Raw genomic sequence first — 22,105 nt, forward strand, 5'->3', positions numbered from 1 at the left:
TGAGGATGGGACCCGGGGGCCCAGGCAGGAGGCACAGTGGTGCAGTGACAGTCAAGGTTTTGTTCTCTTCTCGAGCTGCTCCTGGGCCCGTCTGGACAGCCTGACCGAACCCCAGCAACTCGGGGCCTCCAAGGCCCCTCCATCTGGGGGGCAGCTTCAGCTGAGATCACCGTGTGAAGAGGGAGACTGGGCACCCTGGGGCGATCAGACAGCGCCACCTCCTGCGCAGGGCCTCGGGGCCGGCCAATGGAGGCCACCAACCTCGGGTCACTGACCAGCCAGCGGGTGGAAAACAGCAGGGAGAACTGTGGCCAGAGCTCACCACCACATACCGACAGGGAGCCAAGCCCGGCCGCCTGCCCCCACGGCCCCTGCGAGGGCAGGACTGTCCTCAACGCGGGGACAAGACGGTGCGTGAGCCGGTGCAGGCCGGGGACATGCCGAGTGCACACGGGAGCCAGAGCCGGCCTCAGCCCCGCCCCGCCCTGCCTCCCTTGGAAAGCTGATGCTTATCAAAACAAGCGGTTCCTGCAAAGGCTTACGTTTTATACCTAGGCTCCTGTGTTCCAGCGATGCGGTGAGACCTTGGATTTGAGTGAAAACATCCCTTCAGAGGGAAGAATTATAAGGAAACCTTTTCCATTTTCCTGTCAAGTGCGTTAACCGCAGCCCGCTGCCGGGTTCGGGCCGCAGCCCTGGGGTTGGGGGCAGGGGGCCGGGCCGGGAGGCCGCTGGGTCTGGGGGGCCTCCTGCCTTTCCTCCTCTCCAGACCCTGCCCCTGTCCTGTCCCTCCACCTCCTGGGCTGCGGGAGTCCCTCTCCCCTCCGTCGGTGTGATCAGCCCCACGCTGGGATCCATTGTCTCTCATGCTTGTTGACGACCAGAGCAGCTGAAACCGCAAGGGCAGGAGGTTGCAGCCCTGATGGATCAGAGGCCCAGAGGGTGGACGTGGGCCTGGAGCCGGGAGCTGGGTCCCCTGATGGCGTCACGCCGAGGATGCAGGTTGGGAGAGCTTGGCCCCTTGGTGAGGAGGGGGCACCTTGAAATCATCTGCCTTCCACCTCATCTTTTCTCCTTTCGAGGGGGTTTCAAGTTGGAACCATGGCTGATGTATTGCAGGATTCATCTGGGCCTTCCTGGGGTGGTTTAGGAATGACAGACCAGGATAGAATTTCGGAACCAGACGGTTCTCGTAAAACAAAATAATGGATTCCTCCCAAGTATGAGATATTGATTTAGCATCACCTAAGAAGTCATCCTAACACTCTGCGAAGAATATGTTTTCAGTTCTAAAATCTTCTAATGGATATGTCAATTTTAACTGATTTTTCCCCGTTAGGTCTAAATCTTTCCTTTGGATAGTGCCACGCTGCTGTCATGAGCGCTGATAATGTGACAAATGGGGTTAGGATACGCATTTCCATTTTCCAAATGAGCCTTTCTGGTGAGGCTGCGGCAGGCCTGCCTCCTTCCAGGCAAATGAGCCTGAAGGCTTAGGCGGCAATGGGAGTGGGGTGCCCAGTGTGGGCTGGGGCTCCGTCTCGGGAGCCGAGACCAGGCGAGCCCTCTTCCCCACGCGGTGTCAGCCACAGGCTGGCCTTGCCAGCCAGCTCAGGCCTAAGTGTCTGCTGACGACGCTGGGATTACGATCACTGCTGTGCAGACGAGGACTCTGCGGCCCAGAGACGGAACGGCTGTCCCCGGCCGAGGCTGCCAGCTTCCGCACGGGGTGCTCATCCCGCGCAGGTGCCCCTCTGGGCGTGTCTCTGTGATGAACCCCCTCAACCCTCCCCACAGGGCGCTGAGGGTCGTCTGGGTTCATAGATGAGGAAACCGAGGCATGGAGGGCTTCAGACGTTCATCTGAGGCCACGCAGCTGGAAAGTGGGTCGCTGGGTCCAGCCTCCAGAGATGAGAGGCGCAGACAGGACCCTTTTCAGGCAGAGGGCGGGTTCCAACCCGTCCTGCCCCCTTCCCTGGGGCAAGCCAGGCAGGTCAGCCGGGCTGGGCGAGGCTCTCTGCCCACCGTCTCGCAGGATCCTCGCTGAGGCCATGGGGGAAGGTGGCGTCAGCCCCCACACGTGGCTGGGCCCTCAGCCAACTTCGGTTCCCATGTGCTGTAGACGGGCATCAGGGGGCGAGGGGGTGCTGGGCTGGGCACCCCACGAGCAGACTCAGCGGCACGGTGGGGTGCCCCCTCGAGCCCTTCCGCGAATGTGCCGCAAGCAGCTTTGCTTCTTTATTGATTTTGCTGCCTCGCTTTGCCAGGTCTTCCCCAGGACTTTACCATAATCATGCTTTCTAGTCAGGCTGATGATGTCTCCCTTAAGAGGTATTAATATAGGAATAAATTGTTCTTAAGGTGCATCTACTTATGAAATAAACCATAACAAGCGCACTGCAGTGTTCCACGGAGCATAGAACATCATAATACGTAGGAGACTCTTGGAGTTCACACTTTGTTTTGGCTTCCCCCAGTCAGTCTGCGAGGGGCAGGGTGCCTTTCTAGGACAACTTTGCCAGTCAGGAAAACCCGCCGATGCTTCATCTGAACGAGGTGGGGTGCTGGGCAGGAGCAGCCTGGGTGGTCAGTCGGGCCCTCAGGAGCCGTCTGCAGAGGAAGAGGGTACAGAGCATCTTTGAGATCTTCATCCCCCTGGCCCATTGGAGAGTTCACTGCGGAACCCCGAAACCCCTGCTTCAGGAGGACATCCCTGCGTGGGAAGCTCTCGTCTTTAACGGTAGGTGTCAAATGCATCGCCATATCTAAATATTCATCATTAAGTGTTTAACATCTGTTCTAAATAGCACTGTGAAATGCAAACGAGAGCAGCTGTGTTATATCTTAATACAAAATTGATTAAATCTGTTGCCCCAAACTTCCCAACCTCGTTGCAAAGCTGTGTACTCTCTGCTCACCACCATAGATGTGTCAGAACTGGGCTGCCTCTTCTGGAAGTCAGTGGGCACGCAGGGAGGATGGTGGGGTTGGGGGGACCGGACACCATCCCCTGGGATGATGGGAAATGAGGTTCTGCCCGCTTTGTGCCCCCAGCCGCAGAGAAAGTACCAGCTCAGTTCTAAGATCCCTCAGGCTTCACCACCACAGGAAACCCAGGGTCTCCATGCCTAAGACCCCGGTGGCTCCTGCCATGTGGGCAAGGCAGGGCGGACCGCTGGCCAGACCTCTGTGCAGAGAGGACTTGCAGGCAGCTGGGCCCCCAACATCCTGGGCCACTGGGAGATGCACCCCAGAAGGACAATAAAGGAAAGAGGACTCAGGGGCTGGTCAGAGTCTCGGAGGCCTCGATTCAGGTACATGGATACTCAGAGCTGTTTCCGTGGGACCTTTGCTGACCACAAGCAGCTCAGGGCTGGGTGGCGGGGGGAGCCAGCACGCAGGGCTAGTTAACTGGCAGGTTGGTTAGTTAGCTGACCCATCAGGTACTCCCTGCTGGCTCTGCACAGCATCGCTTATACCCGGGTGTCCCCCTGGAAATGATGTCACCTGGCCATGAAGCATCTTAAGCGATGTCGCCCGCCCCACCCCCATGCCTCCAGGATGTTCAAAGGCTGCTGCTGCACTCGGGGCTTCTCCTCTCCCGACCCGATGCTGCCCTCTGCTCCTCGGGGCAGCCTGCACGTACTACCTGCTGCATAAGCCCCCTGGACCATTGAAAGAACAAGCGGACGTCACACATGGCCTGCGAGAGAACTCACGAGTGTGGGCCCCACCCCACTTTCTGCGTTAAATGTGAACACACTACTCGACACCTTTTCAACACAATGCCCAGCAGGAAATGCGTTTTATGCTGGGCTATCCTCACATACTGATGCTTCTGTGTGTGCTCTGCGTGGTCGCTCTCTTGTGCCCGACTCCTTGCAACCCTGTGGGCTGTAGCCCGCCAGGCTCCTCTGTCTACAGGGATTCTCCAGGCAAGAATACTGAGTGGGTTGCCATGCCCTCCTCCAGGGGATCTTCCCAGCTCAGGGATCGAACCCAGGTCTCCCACATTGCTGGCGGATTCTTTACCATCTGAGCCACATACTCTCTATTCTAAGATGCACTTTCCACATTGTAGCGTCTCTGACATGCACTGTCTTACAATCAAAGGCACGGTCTCGCAGTGAACTGCTGCCTGGCACCCTCCTCACTCGAGTTGTGCCCCTTTGTGGTACCATGTGGGGTGAATTTCCTTCTTCCTAATAGTGATTCAGCATTGGGATGAAAGGACTTTGAGTATGCAGAAAAGTACCCAAGCAGGGCAGCTGATTCAAATTCGGTACTGAATCCAGAATTACAGTATTAGCAAAGCAAATACTCATCGTTGGGAGAATGACGGGGAGGTCCCATGTTTCTTTTGCCAAACAACCACCCAGCACTTTAGGAACCTGAATGACGGAAGAGGCCCACGAGGAGACCAGGCTGGGCCGTGTTTGGTGACCGGGACAGGTGCTGAAGGACTGACCGTACCGCTCCCAGCAATGCAGCCCGAGGCAGGAGAAATGGCCGAGGCCTCGGAGTCAATGAGGAACTCAGAGCACCAGAAGCTGTTGGGACTGATGCTGGGGTTGCAAATGTCTGTCGTTAATGCCTTTCATCACAGTTTAGTCATGCGTTTTCTTTCTTAGTTGTTCATAAAATCATCGTAGAGCCCTCCAGATCCATGGGTTTGGGATCTGTAGATCGAATCAATTACAAGTAGGATTCCATTGTATATAAGGGCTGTGAGCATCCTTGGATCAGGTACGTACAGACGTCCTGGAGCCCATCCCCAGAAGATACATCGTACAACTTCTAGCACTCAGACTGATGAGTAGAAAGATTCTTAATTAACAAAGGTCTTGCAAACCAGTACCTTTAGTGTGTGACTCACTGCTGGACGTTTTCTGTTTTATTCTACTTCATTGTCTGAAGCTTCTGGCAGTGACCCACTGCACTGACCTCCCGGCCCACTGCCGTCTGCGATTTGAGAAGATGACGCTGGCAGCCCTCTCCTCCACCGCACATGGGAAAACCCCCCGGGAGGTGGGAGAGAGGTGTGGAGTCTGAACCAACGCCCTCTGATAAAAGCACAACCCACACAACCAGAGTAGGCACGTCCCTGGTGGCCCGGTGGCTGAGACGCCATGCTCCCCGTGCAGAGCCCCAGCTCGATCCCCGGTCAGGGAGCTGGATCCCACACGTCACTGCTAAGAGTCCGAGCGCCACAACTAAAAGATCCTGTGTACCCCAACTCAGGTCTGGGGCAGCCAAAATAAGTAAATAAATATTAGGGAAAAGAACGCAACAAGAGCCACAGGCACAGCTGAAAATTCCCCAGTAGCCACACGAAAAGTATAAAAAGAAGCAGGTGAAATTATTTTTGATACTATATTTCATTTAACCCAACATATTAAAATATGTCGCCTTAATATGCAAACATATGCAAAAATTCTCAATGAGCTTTTTACACCCTTGTCTTCATACTGAGTGTGTGGATCTGGTGCGTGGCTGATACTTACAGCCCATCTTCGTTCAGATAAGACTCCTTTCCAGCGTCACGCTGTTGGAGGGCACAGCTCTGGAGCTGGGGTGAACAAAGCTGTCAGGGAAAGGGCCGTGTGACACGTGTTTCAGATTCTGCCAGTCGACGGTCTTTGGCACAACTCCTCAGCCCGGCCTCTGTCGTGTGGAAGCAGAAAGCAGACACGGAGGACACCTGCGTGTCTTCAGTCATGCTCCGGTGACAACGCATTTACAAGAACAGACTTGTCCCAAGGGCCAGAGTTTGCCAAACCCTGATGTGGGTCATTCCGGGCCTGAAGCCAGCATGTCTGACTCTCCAGCTCGAGCCAACAAACCCTCATTTACTGTTGGCCTAGTGAGTGAAAGTGAAAGTCACCCCGTCATGTCCGGCTCTTTGCGACTGTATGTATAGTCCATGGAATTCTCCAGGCCAGAATACTGGAGTGGGTAGCCTGTCCCTTCTCCAGGGGATCATCCCAACCCAGGAATCAAACCAGGGTCTCCTGCGTTGCAGGCGGATTCTTTCCCAGCTGAGCTACCAGGAAAGCCAGGTCATCAAAATCCCCGCTGAAGCTCTGCCATTTCGGGCTCTGTGCACAGAGGCCCCAGGCGGCCCTCCTCTGGGGCAGTTCCCTCCCCTTTCTGCTCACCCCTCGGCCTGCACGGGCCCCGCCCCCTCCCCATCCGTGCTCCTCCTGAGATCTCAGCATCACCTCTCCTCCCCCGCTCTCCCCATCTCCCCTTCTCTTCCAGGAGGTCAACAGCTGGGTTCTGCTGCCTTTGAAGAGTGCGTGGGGACGTGAGGTTGACTTCATGAAAGGGCATCATCTCTGGTGGTCCAGGAACCCCCAGTCCAGGGAGCAGGGAGGGCTGTGGTACTGGTCCAGGGCAAGCTGGCCAGTCAGGCGGGGATGGCCCTCCGAGGGCACAGACTTTCTGGGTCTACAGAACAGCTCTCACTGCAGCCCCTGTCTTGGACGCCTGCGGGGCCTGGGAGGACCTGTTGGACCCAGCACGTTGGCAACTCTCACGGCTCCATGTGGGCCAGACAGCTCCAGCATCTGACTTTGGCTCCACGCCAGGCACTTGCCCAGGCCTCCACAGAAAGGATTTCCAAGTGACTGACATTAGCCTGTGCTATGCTTAGTCACTCAGTTGTGTCCAACTCTGACCACATGGACTGTAACCCACCAGGCTCCTCTGTCCATGGGGATTCTCCAGGCAAGAATACTGGAGTGGATTGCCATGCCCTCCTCCAGGGGATCTTCCCAACCCAGGGATTGAACCCGGGTCTCCTGCACTTCAGGCAGATCCTTTACCGTCTGAGCCACCAGCGAAGCCCAAACATTAGCCTGATGGCTTCCAAGTGCTATCCCAGAGCCAAGCGAGCCCTGAGTGACAGTGGAGGGAAGCAGACCTTCCAGATTTACCTGCCAGTCCCTCACCTTTCCACGGGCAATTCCTTGTCCTCAACTGCCCTCTGACGATGGGGTGGGGGTGCTGGGGGACCTGGCTGATGAGTCTCTGCCCTGAGGTTTTGGTCTATGAGCGCTGTAGACCCACTCGGGGACCGCTGGCCATCATGTGGGGAAGGCTGATGGGAAGCAAGGGTGAAGGAAGCCAAGTGCAGGCGCAGAGAGGCGTCCGGAGGGACCAGAGGCACTGGTGGCCGTGGGTGTTGCTTCCAGGCCTGACTCATTCTTGCTCTTCCAGGGCCAAGTGGCTCTTAGAGATGGTTCCAGGTCCTTGCAATAAGCGCCTGGCTGCTCAGCCAGCTCCCATTTCATTCCAACCACTTGCAGACAAACGAGTCCTATTAAGTCCTGATAAATAAGCGCGATCTAACCTGAGTGGCTGAAGGCACAGTAAATGCAGAGGTGAGAAGGGGCCAGGAGCGGCTGGGGGCTCACAGCCTCAGGAGACTCCCTTCTGATCTGCGGGCCCGCCGTCCCGGGCTCGGTTTCGCCTCCCCTGCCTGGGGGAGAAAGCACCTGCTCGCCTTCTGTCCCTAGGGAAAGAAGCAAGAAAAGAAACACCTTCAGAAAACATGTGACTTCCTTAATATCACATACAGCTTTGGGGTATTTCAGGGGTGAACAGTGGAGTGAGAAATAAAGTCCCCCCCACGCTGGGGCAAAGGGGGCTGCTCTTCACAACAAACTTCCTGCACAGATTGAACAGAGTCTCCCCAAACCTCTCACATCTACCCAGCACCTTGGAGGTGATGATGCTCAGACATAGATCTCTGCAGGTGTAATTGGTTAAGATGTCATCATTCTGGACCCAGAGTGGATTTGGGGGGCCCCAAATCCAGCGACTCATGTCTTTGTAAGGAGAAGACAGGCACACAAAGTGACAGAACACACAGGGGAGACGGCCGCGTGACGGCGGAGGCAGCTGTGACCCGCGGAAACGGGGGCGGCAGGAAGGACCCGAGCAGCGTCCAGAGGGTCCCGGCCCTGCCACCCCAGGACTTCTGCCCTCGAGACCGAGAGAGAAGAGATTGTTGTTTTAAGGAAGGCTTCTTCCTCTGGATTCCCCTTGCCTTGTGCAGAGGGCACTTCAGTGACGGTCTCGGAGGACGTCAGCGCCTGAGTCCACATCTGCATCCCTCGGCCGCTGAGCGCCTGGTGGTGACCCTGGCCCCCGCCACCTCCACGCCTGGCCAGAGAGGCATCTCCTGAGTGGGTGGCCAAGTCCGCTCACGGGTGGAGCAAACCTCGGACGCACTTAAGGAAATAGCAGGTGGGGCTTCGCTGGCAAAGCCGGGATCTGAACTGTTGCTGTTGATCACGTGCTTGACGTACGTCAGCCGTGCTGCAGACTCCTGTGGCCTGGGTGGGTTCATCTCTCCTGCTCTGAGCCCCATTTGCTGGGTCAGGTGATGGAGGCCTGGCCTGTCCAAGGTGGCCCTGGCATCCCTGCCAGGAGCCGGGACTTTCAAGGGGATGACTGAGGTTACAGGAGGTCATGGGGTCATCCACCAGGACTGGCGTCCTTATCCGAAGAGACACGGGAACAGAGAGAAGAGACACGTGAGGACGCAGGAGAAGGCGGCGTCCACAAGGCAGGGAGAGAGGCCTCGGGGTCCCAGCCCTGCCTCCACCTTGACCTTGACCTTCCTGCCGCTTGCACTGTGAGAAGACCCATTTTATTTTGCTTAAGCCCCCAGCCTGTGGCCCTTTGTTCCAGCTGCCCTAGCACACAAATACCCAAGCCTCCCTGATCTTATTTGTCCTTAACATTCAGTTTTAAAAATAGATTCGTTGATTTTCTGCCATCTTCCAAGATGGGTATAAGTGTTTCAAAATCTATGTCGACAGGTCGAGGGACGCTGTGGACGTTTTTGGAAGCCACCCCCCCCCCTCCGCCTCCCCGGGCGTGAGAACGATGCTGTCTCTCTCCAGAACGTGGCTCAGGTGCTCAAGTTGTGCCCGATGGTCTCACGGGAGAACAGTATCTGTTCACAGCCCTGACGGTGGGTCGCCGGGGAGAAGATGTCATGACCTCACGTGGACAGGTCACGGGTGTCATGTCCAGGGCGTTGGCCGTGCTCCTCAGGCTTCACACTGCTTGCCTGGTTCACAGCAGAGGGTTCTGATCTCTGAGCGCTTCGAGTCCTTCACCCACAAAACCTAGGAGGCACCCCCACGCTCTTGCAGAGAATTCTCTGTCAGGCAATTCCAAGGGATGTTCATGAGGAAGATTTTTCCTCGCACTTGGAAAGGGTTGTGTGGATGAGGCTGGGGAGTCCAAATGCTCCCAATTACTGGAACGTTCCCCTAATTTGAAATATTTCCCCCTCAAGCTCCCAAGGATTTGTGCAAACATTCCCAGCGTTCAGGTGTGGATGCCGGTGGGAGGCGGAGCAGGTAATTCAGCGTTCTGTTAAGGTGATAAAAACCTCCCCGCGCACATAGAAATACAGAAATGGAGCAGGGAACCGGCAGTCAGCAGCTGAAACATTGCCTGTGGGCCTCAATGAGAAACAGGCCCGCTGGTCCCACAGATGCACGGAGGGGACCCCAGTGAGCCAGGACTGTGTGCTGGGGTCCTCCAGGCTTACCTCCTCCTCCAGCGATGTTCCTGGCCAGGGGAGGGCTTGCCTGGGGATTTGCCCACACCTGACACTCACTGGCCATAAAGGAGGTCCCGTGAAGCCCCAGACCACCGAGTGTGAACAAGCGCCCGTGACAAGGACTCCAGGCCCAAGATGCGCCGGAGACCACCACTGTCTGTCACAGGAGGCACGTTCCCGTGTGACATCGGCCAACCATACAGAACAGCGGGGCATGGTGACTCCCAGCGTCCTGACTGCTCACAGGACTAAGGGGTCCTGAGTGAGGGGAGAGCCGCAGGCTCTCATCCTCAGTTCCTTCGTGTTGTCCACCACGCTCACAGCCCTCGGGGTTGTGAGATGAACGTGGAATGGTGGTCTGGGGGGCTGCAGGGCGATGGAGAAAGCGGGGGTTTATTCATGGGAACAGAGTTTTCCTTTTGCAAGATGAGCAGTTTTGGAGACTGACTGCACAGTCATGTGAATATACTCAGGCCTGGTAAATTACACCGAAGATGCTGGACTTTGAGGTTAAGTGTGTGTGTGGGCTCAATAGCTCAGTCGCGTCCAACTCTTTGCGACCCCATGGACCGTAGCCCACCAGGCTCCTCTGTCCACGGGATTCCCCAGGCAAGAATACTGGACTGGGCTGCCATGCCCTCTTCCAGGATGTTAAGTGTATTTCCCCATAATTAAAAATAAATTTAAAATAGCAAGACCCAGCTGTAACAGTCATCTTAAATAGGTTCCTTTAAAATAGTTACTTGAAATATGAAAACTTGGGCTGAGCATAAAGCAATGGAAAAAGACCTACCCTGAAACCAGGATGCAAAGAGACCTGGTGAGGTTACACTAAAATCACACAAAATAGAACTCAAGACAGCCGTACAAGACAGAAGGAGGAACATCCCCAGAACTCTGGACTCTGGGCTCGTCAGGCACGTGGACTCTGAGCTTGCACCCCGATCACCGCCTGTCCATAGGTAGTGTCTCTGCCCGCTTTCCTGCTCTGACCCCTGTGCCCCAGGTCAGGCAGAGTGGTGGGCTGACCCCTGCAACCCCCTCCCTGGGAGACAAGCTCTGGCCATGTATCAGGGACGGATGCCCGGCAACATTACGGGAGCTGGCCCCGCTCCCAGGCTCGCCCCCCAGCTGGCTTGCTCGGGCTCAGCACCCCAGGTTCACAGGCAGCATCCCAGGTGCAGCCCGCAGCAGAGACCAGAGGGGCTGGGCAGCAGTGGCCAGGCCTGCCCAGGCCAGGGAGTTCCTGGGGGCTGTGCCCTGGGACACAGAGGGATGGGGTGAAGGGGAGAGCCCCAGTCCTCAGTCTGGGGTTTTCCTTCCTGTCTTTAGCCAAGGCAGGTAATGGCACGCGAGAAGAGGACTCGGCCTGATGTGTCTGCCCCTCGGGGCTCCGAGCGTGTTGGAGGGGTGTGCACACCCCTCACTCAGTACTCGGGGCTGTAAGGGAAACAGCATAAGGTCTTCAAGGTTCATCTGTGTTGTAGGCTGTGTCAGGATTTCTTTTCTTTTTAAGGCTGAAGAGTGTTTCCTTATATGTAACGTACCATGTACATGTCAAGCGTACCATGTTTCGTGTCTCCCTTCCTCCACCGATGGACAGATGGGCCGTCACCCTCATTTGGCTGCTGTGAATAATGGTGCTGTGAATATAGCACAAGTATCTGTTCACGCCCTTGACTTCTGTCCTTTTCGGGATATATGCAGAAGAGGAATTGCTGGATCATATGGTAACTCAATTTTTAAGTTTTGAGTAATCACAATGTTTTACATTGTAAACAGCTGCCCACTAATGGTGCACAAGGATTCTAATTTCTTCACATCATTGCAACCTGTCACTTTCTGGGTTTTTGACTATAGCACCCTAGTGAGTATGAGGTGTGGGTCTTGCTTTTTAAAGTCCATTCTGACAACTCATGGCTTTTAATTGGCATGATTCAGTCAGTTCAGTCACTCAGTCATGCCCGATTCTTTGTGACCCCATGAATTGCAGCACGCCAGGCCTCCCTGTCCATCACCAACTCCCAGAGTTTACTCAAACCCATGTCCATCGAGTCGGTGATGCCATCCAGCCATCTCATCCACTGTCGTCCCCTTCTCCTCCTGCCCAATACCTCCCAGCATCAGGGTCTTTTCAAATGAGTCAACTCTTCACATAAGGTGGCCAAAGTATTGGAGTTTCAGCTTCAGCATCAGTCCTTCCAATGAACACCCAGGACTGATCTCCTTCAGGATGGACTGGTTGGATCTCCTTGCAGTCCAGGGGACTATCAAGAGTCTTCTCCAACACCATAGTTCAAAAGCATCAATTTTTCTGTGCTCAGCTTTCTTCACAGTCCAACTCTCACATCCATACATGACCACTGGAAAAACTGGCATGATTAGTTCACTAAAATTTAATGTAATTTTTCATGTGGTTGGATTTAAGTCTACTAGTTTATTATTTATTTTCTCTTTGTTGCCTTTGTTTTGTGCTCCTCTGTTCCTCATTTTCTGCCTTCTTCTGGATTATTTGAATATTTTTTTAAAAAAGTCTATTTCAATTATCTATGTGTTTCACCTGTACCTCCATACCTCACCCTGGTGGCTCAGATGGTAAAGAATCTGCCTGCAATGCAGGAGACCTGCATTTGATCCCTAGGTCAGGAAGATCCCCTGGAGAAGGAAATGGCAACCCATGTCAGTATTCTTGCCTGGAGAATCTCATGGACAGAGGAGCCTGGTGGGCTGCAGTCCAGGGGTCACAAAGAGTCAGACACGACTGAGCAACTAACACTATACCTTAGACTATTAGTCGTTGCTTGGGGATTAAAATATACACAATACCTCCTTGAATTTCAGTCTAGTTAGAGTTAATACTGTGCCAGCCTATGTAAAATGTAGGCACCTTATAACTTAATAGGTCCATATGTGCCCCCAGACCTTTAATCTATTGTTGTCATGTGTATTATATCCATAGACATAATAAACTGCAGAAAACAATGTTATAATTCTTTGCTTTAAACAGTCATGTAAAGAAATGAAGATTTCAAAATTCATTTACATTTACCCATGTATTTCCCAGTTTTGACATTCTTTGTTACTGCCCTAAAATCCAAATTCCTAACTGGTATCTTTTCCCTTAAAGAACTTCTTTTAGTATTTCTCATAAATAGCAATAAATTCTCCAAGTGTTATTTAATCTGCAAATGTTTTCCTTTTTGAAGGACGCTGTCCCTGGTTACAGACTCCTAGGTTGATGGGTTTGTCTTTCAGCATTAGACGCGTCATTCCACTGCCTTCTGGCTTCCATAGTTCCAATGGGAAGTCTGCAGTCATTCAAATCATATTTTCCATAGTTTATGTACATACGCATATACAATGCCTGTAGATTTGTCTTCCCTAGTGGCTCAGATGGTATCTGTGTATAGTGTTTCTTTGGCTGCTTCAGCAATCTCCTCTTTCTTTTGGTTTTCAGTTTAGACATGATTTTATTTGTATTTTTCCTCTTTGGGGTTCACTGAGCTTTCTGAAACTCAAATTTATGTCTTTCACTTAATTTAGGAAATTTCTTGGCCACTATAACTTTGAAGACTTTTTCTCCTACATGTCCATGTTTTGTCTCCTCTTGGGACTCAAATTTCATGTGTTAGACCTTTTGATTCTGTCCTAGATGTTTCCAATAATAATTCCTTCATTATTTTCAATCTATTTTCTCTCTCTTCTTCAGATTAGATTGTTGATATTCATCTATAGTGAAGTTCACTGATTCTTTAGTCTGTTATCTCCATTCTGGTAATAAGCCAATCTCCTCCATTTTTAATTTCAAATATTGTAATTTTTCAGTTCTAGAATTTCTTTGTGGTTCTGATTTTTACATTTCTATTCCTTAGTTGAGATTTCTTATCTCTTCTTCCACTGACAGCATATTTTTCTTTACTTAATTGAGTAACTTAATAACTTAACAGTCATCTCCTAATTCCAACATCTTAGGATCATCTCAGAATTATTCTCAGTTGGTTGACTTTATCTTGAGACCAGGTCACATCTTCCTGTGTTTTTTTTTATCGTATATCAAGTGATTTTAGATTGTATCCTGAACACCATGTGTTGGGACTGTTATGTTGCAGAAATCCTGGAGTCTATTCTAATCCTCCAGAGAATGTTGATTTTTCTGTTTTTTGTTTTGGTATGCAATTAACATGATTGGACTCAAACTGCAAACTTTATGTCTTTAGCATCAACTCAAATCACAGTGCAGATATTTTATTTTAGCTAAACTGCCTTGAGTCTGCCACAAACATGCATGGTTCAGGGGTCAGTCAGAGATTTGGGTAGAGTTTTTTCTTATTTTGCAGAATTTGTAGTCTTTATGTGCAAGAGGGTTAGGTCCAGTAGGAGTTTACTTGGCTATACCTGTATGCTTGTTTCTAAAGCAGAGGTGTTTTGTACACCTGTCACAAAGCTGGGGGGCCTCTGAGCAGGTAACTTAGTGACGGGTAGAAACACCTTCAGAAGAGATTAAGGAGTAAAATTCAACTCTCTAGGCCGAGGGCAGAGCCAGCTGTGAGCAAACCTGCCTTTTTTGGTCTGCTCAGGCTGCCACCATTTTGTGGCTTAAACAACAGAAAATTATGTCACTGTTCTAGAAGCTCAAAGTCCAAAAGTAAGGTGTCAACAGGTTTGGTTTTTTCCTGAGGTCTCTTTTTCTTGGCATGTATTGGGTTAGCCAAAAAATTTGATTTGGGTTTTTCCGTAACACCTAACAGAAAAATCTAAAACAACTTTTTGGCCAACCCAATAGATGGCCATCTTTTCCCCATGTGTGTGTTTTCCCTGTGTGTATGTCTGTTTCCCAATCTTTTCTTATAAGGACAACAGTTGCATTGGATGGGGACCCACCCTAATTAACCTCATTTAATCTGACACGACTGAGGAACTGAACTGAACCGAACTGAATCCAAAATAACTTAAAGACTCTTTCTCCAAATAGAATCACATTCTGAATTACTAGTAGTTAGGACTTCAGTATATACATTCTGAGAAGGAAGGAATTCATCCTGTTACACCACCCTTCAAAGGCTAAGGACCACCCTCTCTTTAAAGACTGTAGTTAATTCAGTTGATGCACTCAGCAGTCCCATGCTACCCCCCATATTCTGGTAAGGAAGCAGGCTCTGGGAGATGCAGCCATGGAGCTACTGAATGGCGCATCTGGTGCCCACTTCCCACGTCAGCCTGTCTGACCAGGAGCCCAGTTTAGGTGTTAGGCTCTGGTCCTCTAAGCCCAGTAGGTCACGAACACCACCAGATCTCATAACCTCCCATCACAGATCCAAAAGTGCCAAGTGGGACAGTTCCCGTGTTGGACAGAGGGGTCCAGATGACTCTGCGGGCTCCGTCTGTAGCTCAGCACTGCCTCCTGGGAGCCCCAAGAGCCTGACTCAGAGGCAGGCAGCTCTCTTTGAGGCACCCAGCAGCAGAGCTGGAGCCTGTTTAAAAGCCCTGCCTGGCACCTCACCTGAGAGGGGGGCTCCTTGCTCATCAGCAGCTGTCTCCACCCACGTCTCAATGGTCTATATTTGATGGCAAGACAGAGAAGCAGTTGTGACTCCATGTGGGTGTGAGTCACTATACAGTGTCTGAGCCCCCAGAGGATAGCCCGGCTTTAAGACAGCTAAACAGCCCACCTCAGGGAACAGCCACAGAAATGAAAACTTCGAGGGCTGTGCCGTCTATGGAATGGGGTTGGCTCTTCTGAGGGGCAGGTGGAGGGAAGAAGCAACACCTGGAATGAACAGAATTGGAATGCTTTGGAAAACTGGGCTTCAATGTCATTTCCTTCTCCAGGGGATCTTCCCCACCCAGGGATCAAACCTGGGTCTCCTGCATTGCAGGCAGATTCTTTAGCATCTGAGCCATCAGAGGTTTTAAAGGGCAGACAATGTTGAAGAGCATGGGCCAGCCCTGAGCCTCCAGAGAGTCCGGTGGATGGGCGGGAGGGGATGGACAGGCAGAAAGCCTGCTGGCTGTTACAATTCTCTGCAGCCATGTTGCTGGCTCATTTTAAAGTCAAAGAACACTTTCAACCAGGCTTGATTCATGCAACCATATTGATGAAGCATATTTATGCAATTTGCCTCAATTACACTGTCTAGGGACCAGCTTGGCAACCCATTCATCCCCTGGTAAAATATTTGATAAACAAAATCAGAGACGGATCACTTAAAATCCTGAATTTCACCAGCTCCCATTTTCTGAAAAAAGGAGTCAGAGTGCTTGACCTTCTGGGAGGAGGCAGTCAGCTTTGTCCTATGTCCCGAGAGCCTGGCCTCCCCACAGTCTGGCTGCTGCCGAGTCACCCCTCACTCAGGAGGGGCTGCTGCATGTTCGCATGTATCTTGCCACCAGGTAACTGTAGCCCAGCGTGTTGCCCAGTGTAGGTCACAACAGGAGGATGTGCAATTAAAGGGACAAAAATACCCCAAGGAAATCATCGCGGGACTTATTAATATCAGACCCGTAGGTGACAACTGTCAGACAATCGGTCAACAAGGGGCCCGTGTCTGCATGATCCCGGCTAACCCGTTATGATCTTTATGAAGTGTCCTTCTGGGGGGTCTGGATCTGCAGATATGAGGGGGAGCCCCTTCCCTTTTATTAGCAGCTAAGCTCTTTATACTTGGACCATATTGCAGCAGGTTAGAAGTCTAAGCTTTATTGTCTTATGTTATTGAAAATCCAGATTCCGGCAGGCTTCTCCCTCAGGTCACGCTTTGTCTGCGAATACATTCTCATTTTTCCATGTACAGAGACCGTCTGGAGAGAGGCAGAAAAAGATTAGGACTGTAATATACTTAAATCCAATTTATTTGCCAGGCCAGAAACTTCCACCCTCCACAATTGCTTCCAACCCAAGATGCTGTCTTTAATTCTTTCGTGACAGGGAGAAACACGGGCGCCAGTTCCACTGGGTCCAGGCAAAGAGGAAGGACCGGGTCCTCAGGCGTCCGGGCCAGCGGGGGGCCTGGAGGGGGTCCAGACTGAAGTTTCTGGTTCAGACCTTCTCATTTGTTTTTGAGGAATGAATCTTCAGTCCTGTGTTGTTCGTCAGAAGAGAAACGTGCTCGTTAGAGAAGAAGGCAGGTCGGGAAAAGCCCGCTGGCCCGTGAGTCCTGTCCTGGCCACCAGCTCCTGCCCAGGTGTCAGCTCAGCCAGCAGGGTCCCTATGGCCGCTGCCAAGGTCCATCTTCACCTGCAGTGACTTTCCCTCCAGACTTTGCCTCTGGACACAGGCAGGAAGTCTGGGAGGGAGATGATCTGTGTGGGTTGTTTTGGTAGCTAGCATGATCATTTTGGGGCTTCCCAGGCTTTACCTGGGCTCAGATGGTAAAGAATCTGCCTGCAATGTAGGACACGCAGGTTCAGTCCCTGGGCTGGGAAGGTCTCCTAGAGAAGGGATTGGCTACCCACTCTAGTATTCTTGCCTGGAGAATCCCATGGACAGAGGAGCCTGGTGGGCTACAGTCCTTGGGGTCACAAAGAGTGGGACAGGACTGAGCAACTAACACTTTCAGTTGTTTTTTTTTTTTTTGCTCAGTGTAAATGATAGGATACCAAGGCCCACAGGGCAAGTGGGGAGGGCAATGGGGTGCCCTGGAGGGTACCCTTCCCACCCCCGCTGGGCCAAACAAAGTTGAGTTCCTGCCTTAGCCCTGGACAGCCCAGTTTGTGAATTTGGCCTGGGCGGCCCCCTATTACTGTCTCCTAGCCCTGCCTAAGTCAGTCCGGTGTGGCTCAGAGCACCCTGACCGTGTGTGCCCTTCCATGCCAGGCTTTGACAAAGGGAGGAAGCAGAGATGGCAGCCCAGAAAGAAGTGATGCCCTGGGGGCCTCTGAGCTCAGGGGGAGGGGGACACATGGGGACAGCCCCACGGCAGGCAGCATCTGGGGAGGAGCTTGGGAGGTGCTGCCTAATGACCAGCTGGGGCCGCTTTGCCTGGAACATCCCTGTTAACACTGAGAGTCACGGGCCCCAGGAAACCCTCGGGTGAAGATGGATCCACGCACTTGGCCACCTTGGTGGCCAGAGCCTAGCTCAGTGATGCTGTGTCCCATCTGCCCATCTGGGGGACCCTGGACGTCAGCTCCCCACCTGGGCCTGTTTCCTCGTCCAGACACCGTGGACGATAAGGAGGCCTTTTACCTCAAGGAGACCTCTTGGATTTTCACACTCTGTGTTTGGATCCGTGGCCTTCCCCAGGGCACTCTGGATGCCTTTAAGGAAGAGAGTGGGCTACCATCAGTTTGCCATCCCCAGAGCGCCAATGAGCATGATTCATTCAGAGACGGGGCAAGATGTACCAGCCTTGATGGTACAGAACTTGGGATGAGACATTGGCTGTCCTGGGGAAGCAGTCCACGGTCAGCAGGAGGCAGCCTGGGAGCTCCAGTCTCTCGACAACTTAGCCGGTCAGCGTGCCCAGGATGGCCTCCTGTCCTCTGCCTCTCTCCCTCTTCATGGGGTGAGGGTGAGAGTGGACACACGGATGAAGGCATGAGAAGTCTGAGCCTGGGTGCCTCCTTCTTTAGGGAATGCTGGGAAACTCAGCTGCCAGCAGCATAGAAGGCCCGGGTCCCTGCATCATCAGCCCCTAGTCCCTTTTGAGCTAAAGGCCACCCTACCAGCCAGCCTGGGCCAGGCAGTCCACAAGGAGCTATCATGACTGTGTGCTAACATCTGCTGGTCTCTGCAGTGCAAGGCACATGTGAACACTGGGGTTTCTCCAAGGTGAAGGTCGTGACAAGGCTGCTTTTGCAAAACATCTCAGGCAGTGGGTCATTTGGTTCATGGACTTCAAATTCTGTACCGGCATCAAATTCTCCTTACTAGAAATGACAGCAATGGAGGTCTGTGCTGATTCTCCCTTGGCCGGGCCCACGCTGCCTGCATCCCATGGTAATGGGCCTTCTTCAAAAGAACAAGAGAAAAGACCATGGGAATGAGCTGGAGGCCCACGGAGAGGATCCCTGAGGGCTGTGGGGGGGGGCTGGGGGTCACAGCATGGCCTCCTGGTCCAGAGCACCATTCCTGGGCACGCGCTGACATGCAAAGAGATACTTGGGTCTTGGTCAGACCTCCGTGAGGCCTCCTGGGGTGGGTGGGGGATGCTGTGACCGCCTACGTGCTCTCATCCCTTCCTGCCACCAAAGGGCAGAGTTGGGGAAATCTGTTCCACTTGGAAGGAGACAGGCTTCCAGGCTGACATCTTGCCAGGATGATGCTGTGTTTGAGACAGAGACAGGACATCTCAAATGCAGGAGGCTTCACAAACTGAAACCTCCAGGGGCCTTGACAGGTGTCATTGTCCCCACATAGGATGTTTGACCCCAGAAGGGAAAGAAGACAGTGGTCCCTTCCAAAGGCTCAGAATGCAGTTTTGGGCATAAACCTGTGCACAGAATCAATTTTTTAGGAGGGTGAAGAATTGAGTCAAGAGTAGGAGCATTTTACACATTAAAAGATTTTGCCAAATTGTCTTCCAAAATGACTGTAACACTTTTCTTTGCTATCAAAAGGATTGAATGCCTATTTTCCAACATCTTCACCAGCACTGAGTGTTTTGCTTTTTAAAACTTCTTGCTAAGTTGATAGTAAAATATCTAATAGATCTGACTTTTATTTTTAAACTTACAAGATATAGCTATAGCAAAAACCCAAGCGTTTATCAATAGGATGTCAGCAGCATGAATTATTGCTCATATAATCGATGTAATAATACGTGGGTCTTAAAATAATGAGCCAGATCTGTGCTGATGAGCTATGCCCACAGAAAGGGCATCCAGGACACAGCGTTAGTGCACTCACTCATGTGTGCACACATGCACACTCATACACACGCCCTAGGTGGAGGCATCCATGGGCATCGGGTGGGGGGTAAACATGAGACAGAGCTGGCCCAGCATGAGGGAGGCCATCGCCTCGGAAGTCAGGGCTGGACCAGTGTTGGGGTTAAGTCAGAAAAAGTGCTCGGAGTCGCCAGGTAGATGCAAAGGTCACCCTGCAAGTGTTAACCAGGTAGGGCGGTTTGGAAGGAAGCAAGGAAACTGCCTGAGGAAATGCACGAGAAAATGCAAAATCCACCAGTTGGATTGAACGTACATTCTTACAAGAGTCTGTAAATGGGTAAGTATAAGTGCATTCCTCCTGTCAGTGGCCGAGGCTCAGCTGGACATGCTGTGTCCCAGCGCCCGCCCCACAGAGGGCTGGTCATGCCAGCTGGCCAGGCCCCCAAAGTGGCATCCTCTGCCCCCTCTTCTCCGTGGGCTCCAGGGGTAATTAGGCTGTGGGCAGGGTAGGGGGCCTGCCCAGGTGAACAAAGCCCACCCCCTGAAGAAAGTCTCGGACCCCATTCGGAAGGTTTGGCTTTCCTGGAGGGCGGGGGCCAGCTCCATCAGCCCAGGCCTGGCTCCTGGGGGCTCTGACGGCCTTCCCTGCAGGGCAGGCCGTGAGGGAGGCACCTCACCTTGAACTTGCACTAACGGTGTCCCCCTTCCTGCTTGCAAGGCTCACCCCGTGTTCCTCAGGAGAGGGCCTTCCCAAACCACGACAGCCGTGACTGCTTCCCGTGGGCCAGGCCGTGCCGCCAGCTCGTTTGAGAACAGAAGGGGGACTCTGCGTGTGTCAGGTGTCTGGCACTAGTCGGTAATTAAAACAGCATGGGCCCCACCCGAGTGCGCGGACCACAGGGGCAGCCACAGCCCTCCTGCGCTCCAACACTGGACTCAGCATTTCTGCAGCACTCCACCCACTCTGAGCCGGAATCGTTTGCTTAGAACCCATGGCACAGAAATGATGGGAGCTGCGTGAAGACCTTCATTCCAGAAACGTTTTTCTTCTGGGGAATTTTCATTCGAAGCAGAGGCTTCAAAACAAATGAATGCAAACAAGGAAGTGTGATGAGGCAGCCCCAGCATGCCCAGTCACACCCACACGATGGAGGTGAAGTCACGACTCAGAAAGCTATGTCCAAGAGTGGCGGGGATCACAGATGCAAACACCGGTGTGTCTCGTTTACGAGGTGACCATCCCCTAAACCTATCAGATGCACTCCTGTATTCCCAGGCAGACTGATAAAGTAGTTTGATACAAATCAGTTGTAGATTAGATTCTGCAAAGCACATTTTCCTAGGAAATCCAATTGCACCTGCTTTGGTTTCTGGGGCGGCATCCGTTATCTGGTGATGGTACAGGAATTGTGCTGCAGCTCCTTGAGTGGGAAGGGCGCGATCCCTCATCCGACAGGGGTGGGATGAGACTGCTCAAGGGGGTTCAGCAGGGAAGGGGCTGCACTGGGCACCCTTGGGTCCTGGGCTGGCTGGGCAACCCTGCTGGGCCCCTTGGCTGGTGCCTCCCCCACCAAGACGCGCCCGAGGGGCCCAGCCTGCAGGCCATACATCCGAAGGCAGGCGTTCGGTGGAGCTCACCGCAATTTATTTTAATTACGTGTGACATAAAAAGACCACCTACAGATGAGACAATGCTGCCATAAGAGTCTCAAGGTTACTGTAGGGAATACTTCATAACTGAAGTGTGTTTTCCCCAAGGATTTATACTACCATTTGATTTAATTTTTAATTTTTACATTTTAATCAAAAATAGATCAAATGGTGGTGGTCTCTCCGGGGAAACATACTTCAGATAGGAAGCCGGCCACGCTCCTTTTAAGTATGTAAGGCTGCCATCCTCCTATAAGTCACGGGCGGCGCCGTCTGCCAGCCGCCCCTGCCGCGCACTGGGCGCGTTTCCCGAGCATCGAGGCCGCTGGCAGCCCCACCTGTGCCAACCCGGCGTGAGCGTTAGACAAAGACGAGAAGGTCGTTCAGTCAGTGCCCTCCGCACCGCCTGGGGCCTCGGGTCTCCGGGGAGAGGCCAGTCAGTCTCCCACGGGGAGTCCCCTTACCTTTCCAGGGCAGGGCGGTGGGCAGTGTGAATCACATCTCGGGGCGGGGTGTGTGTGTGCGTGCATGCACACTTGTGCACACTTGCCCTGTGTTCTAAATGACAGGCAGTAAAACTCTGCAACTGCAAGGAAAGGCACACACACTCTTATCCAGGGGGCTCGTCACATCACCACCTTGCGGGTGGCCCGCACACCTGCTGATACCCAGGTGGGCTCCAGGAGCAGCCACCCGACCCGCTGCGTGACCTCAGATGACCCACAGGTGCACTCCGCTGCCTCTCTGGGCTTGACGTTCTCACCTGTCAGGTGGGGACAAAGCTGGCACGTGCATTGTCGTGCAGCTCAAGTGTCCATCAGGGACCATGATCTTACCGCCGCCCGGGGAATAAGGGTAGTCTGCTCTTTCTCTCTCCTCCTGAGTGTCCCCACAGGACCCTGGAGGCTCTTCTCAAGGCTGTGTGCCTGGTGGGGACACAGCCAGGAAAACGGGGGAGACCAGGGCCTCCAGCAGCTGTATGCTTCCCAGGGGCTGCCTCAAGCCTGGGCAGTGCCCACAGCTCTGTACCTGCCTGGATCT

The 22,105-nt window shown here is 52.8% G+C and overlaps 1 protein-coding gene across 7 annotated transcripts in view; it reads right to left on the minus strand.

Annotated features, from left to right (window-relative positions):
• Positions 1-2,245: 2,245 nt before the first annotated feature.
• Positions 2,246-22,105, minus strand: part of C15H10orf143 (chromosome 15 C10orf143 homolog) — a 62,430-nt gene continuing 42,570 nt past the window's right edge. For 3 of the 7 annotated variants that reach the window (XM_043926241.1, XM_043926239.1, XM_043926238.1), the window contains one exon: positions 5,360-7,516. In XM_043926241.1, the coding sequence (XP_043782176.1) occupies positions 7,415-7,516 (102 nt within the window). In that variant the 3' untranslated portion in view covers positions 5,360-7,414. Of the gene's footprint in view, positions 2,611-5,359; positions 7,517-22,105 lie in introns of those variants that run through there. The other 4 variants (XR_006345418.1, XR_006345415.1, XR_006345417.1 and 1 more) reach the window with 4 other exon arrangements.

This window comes from Cervus elaphus, chromosome 15 (genome assembly GCF_910594005.1).
Source record: "Cervus elaphus chromosome 15, mCerEla1.1, whole genome shotgun sequence".
NCBI classification, from domain to species: domain Eukaryota; kingdom Metazoa; phylum Chordata; class Mammalia; order Artiodactyla; family Cervidae; genus Cervus; species Cervus elaphus.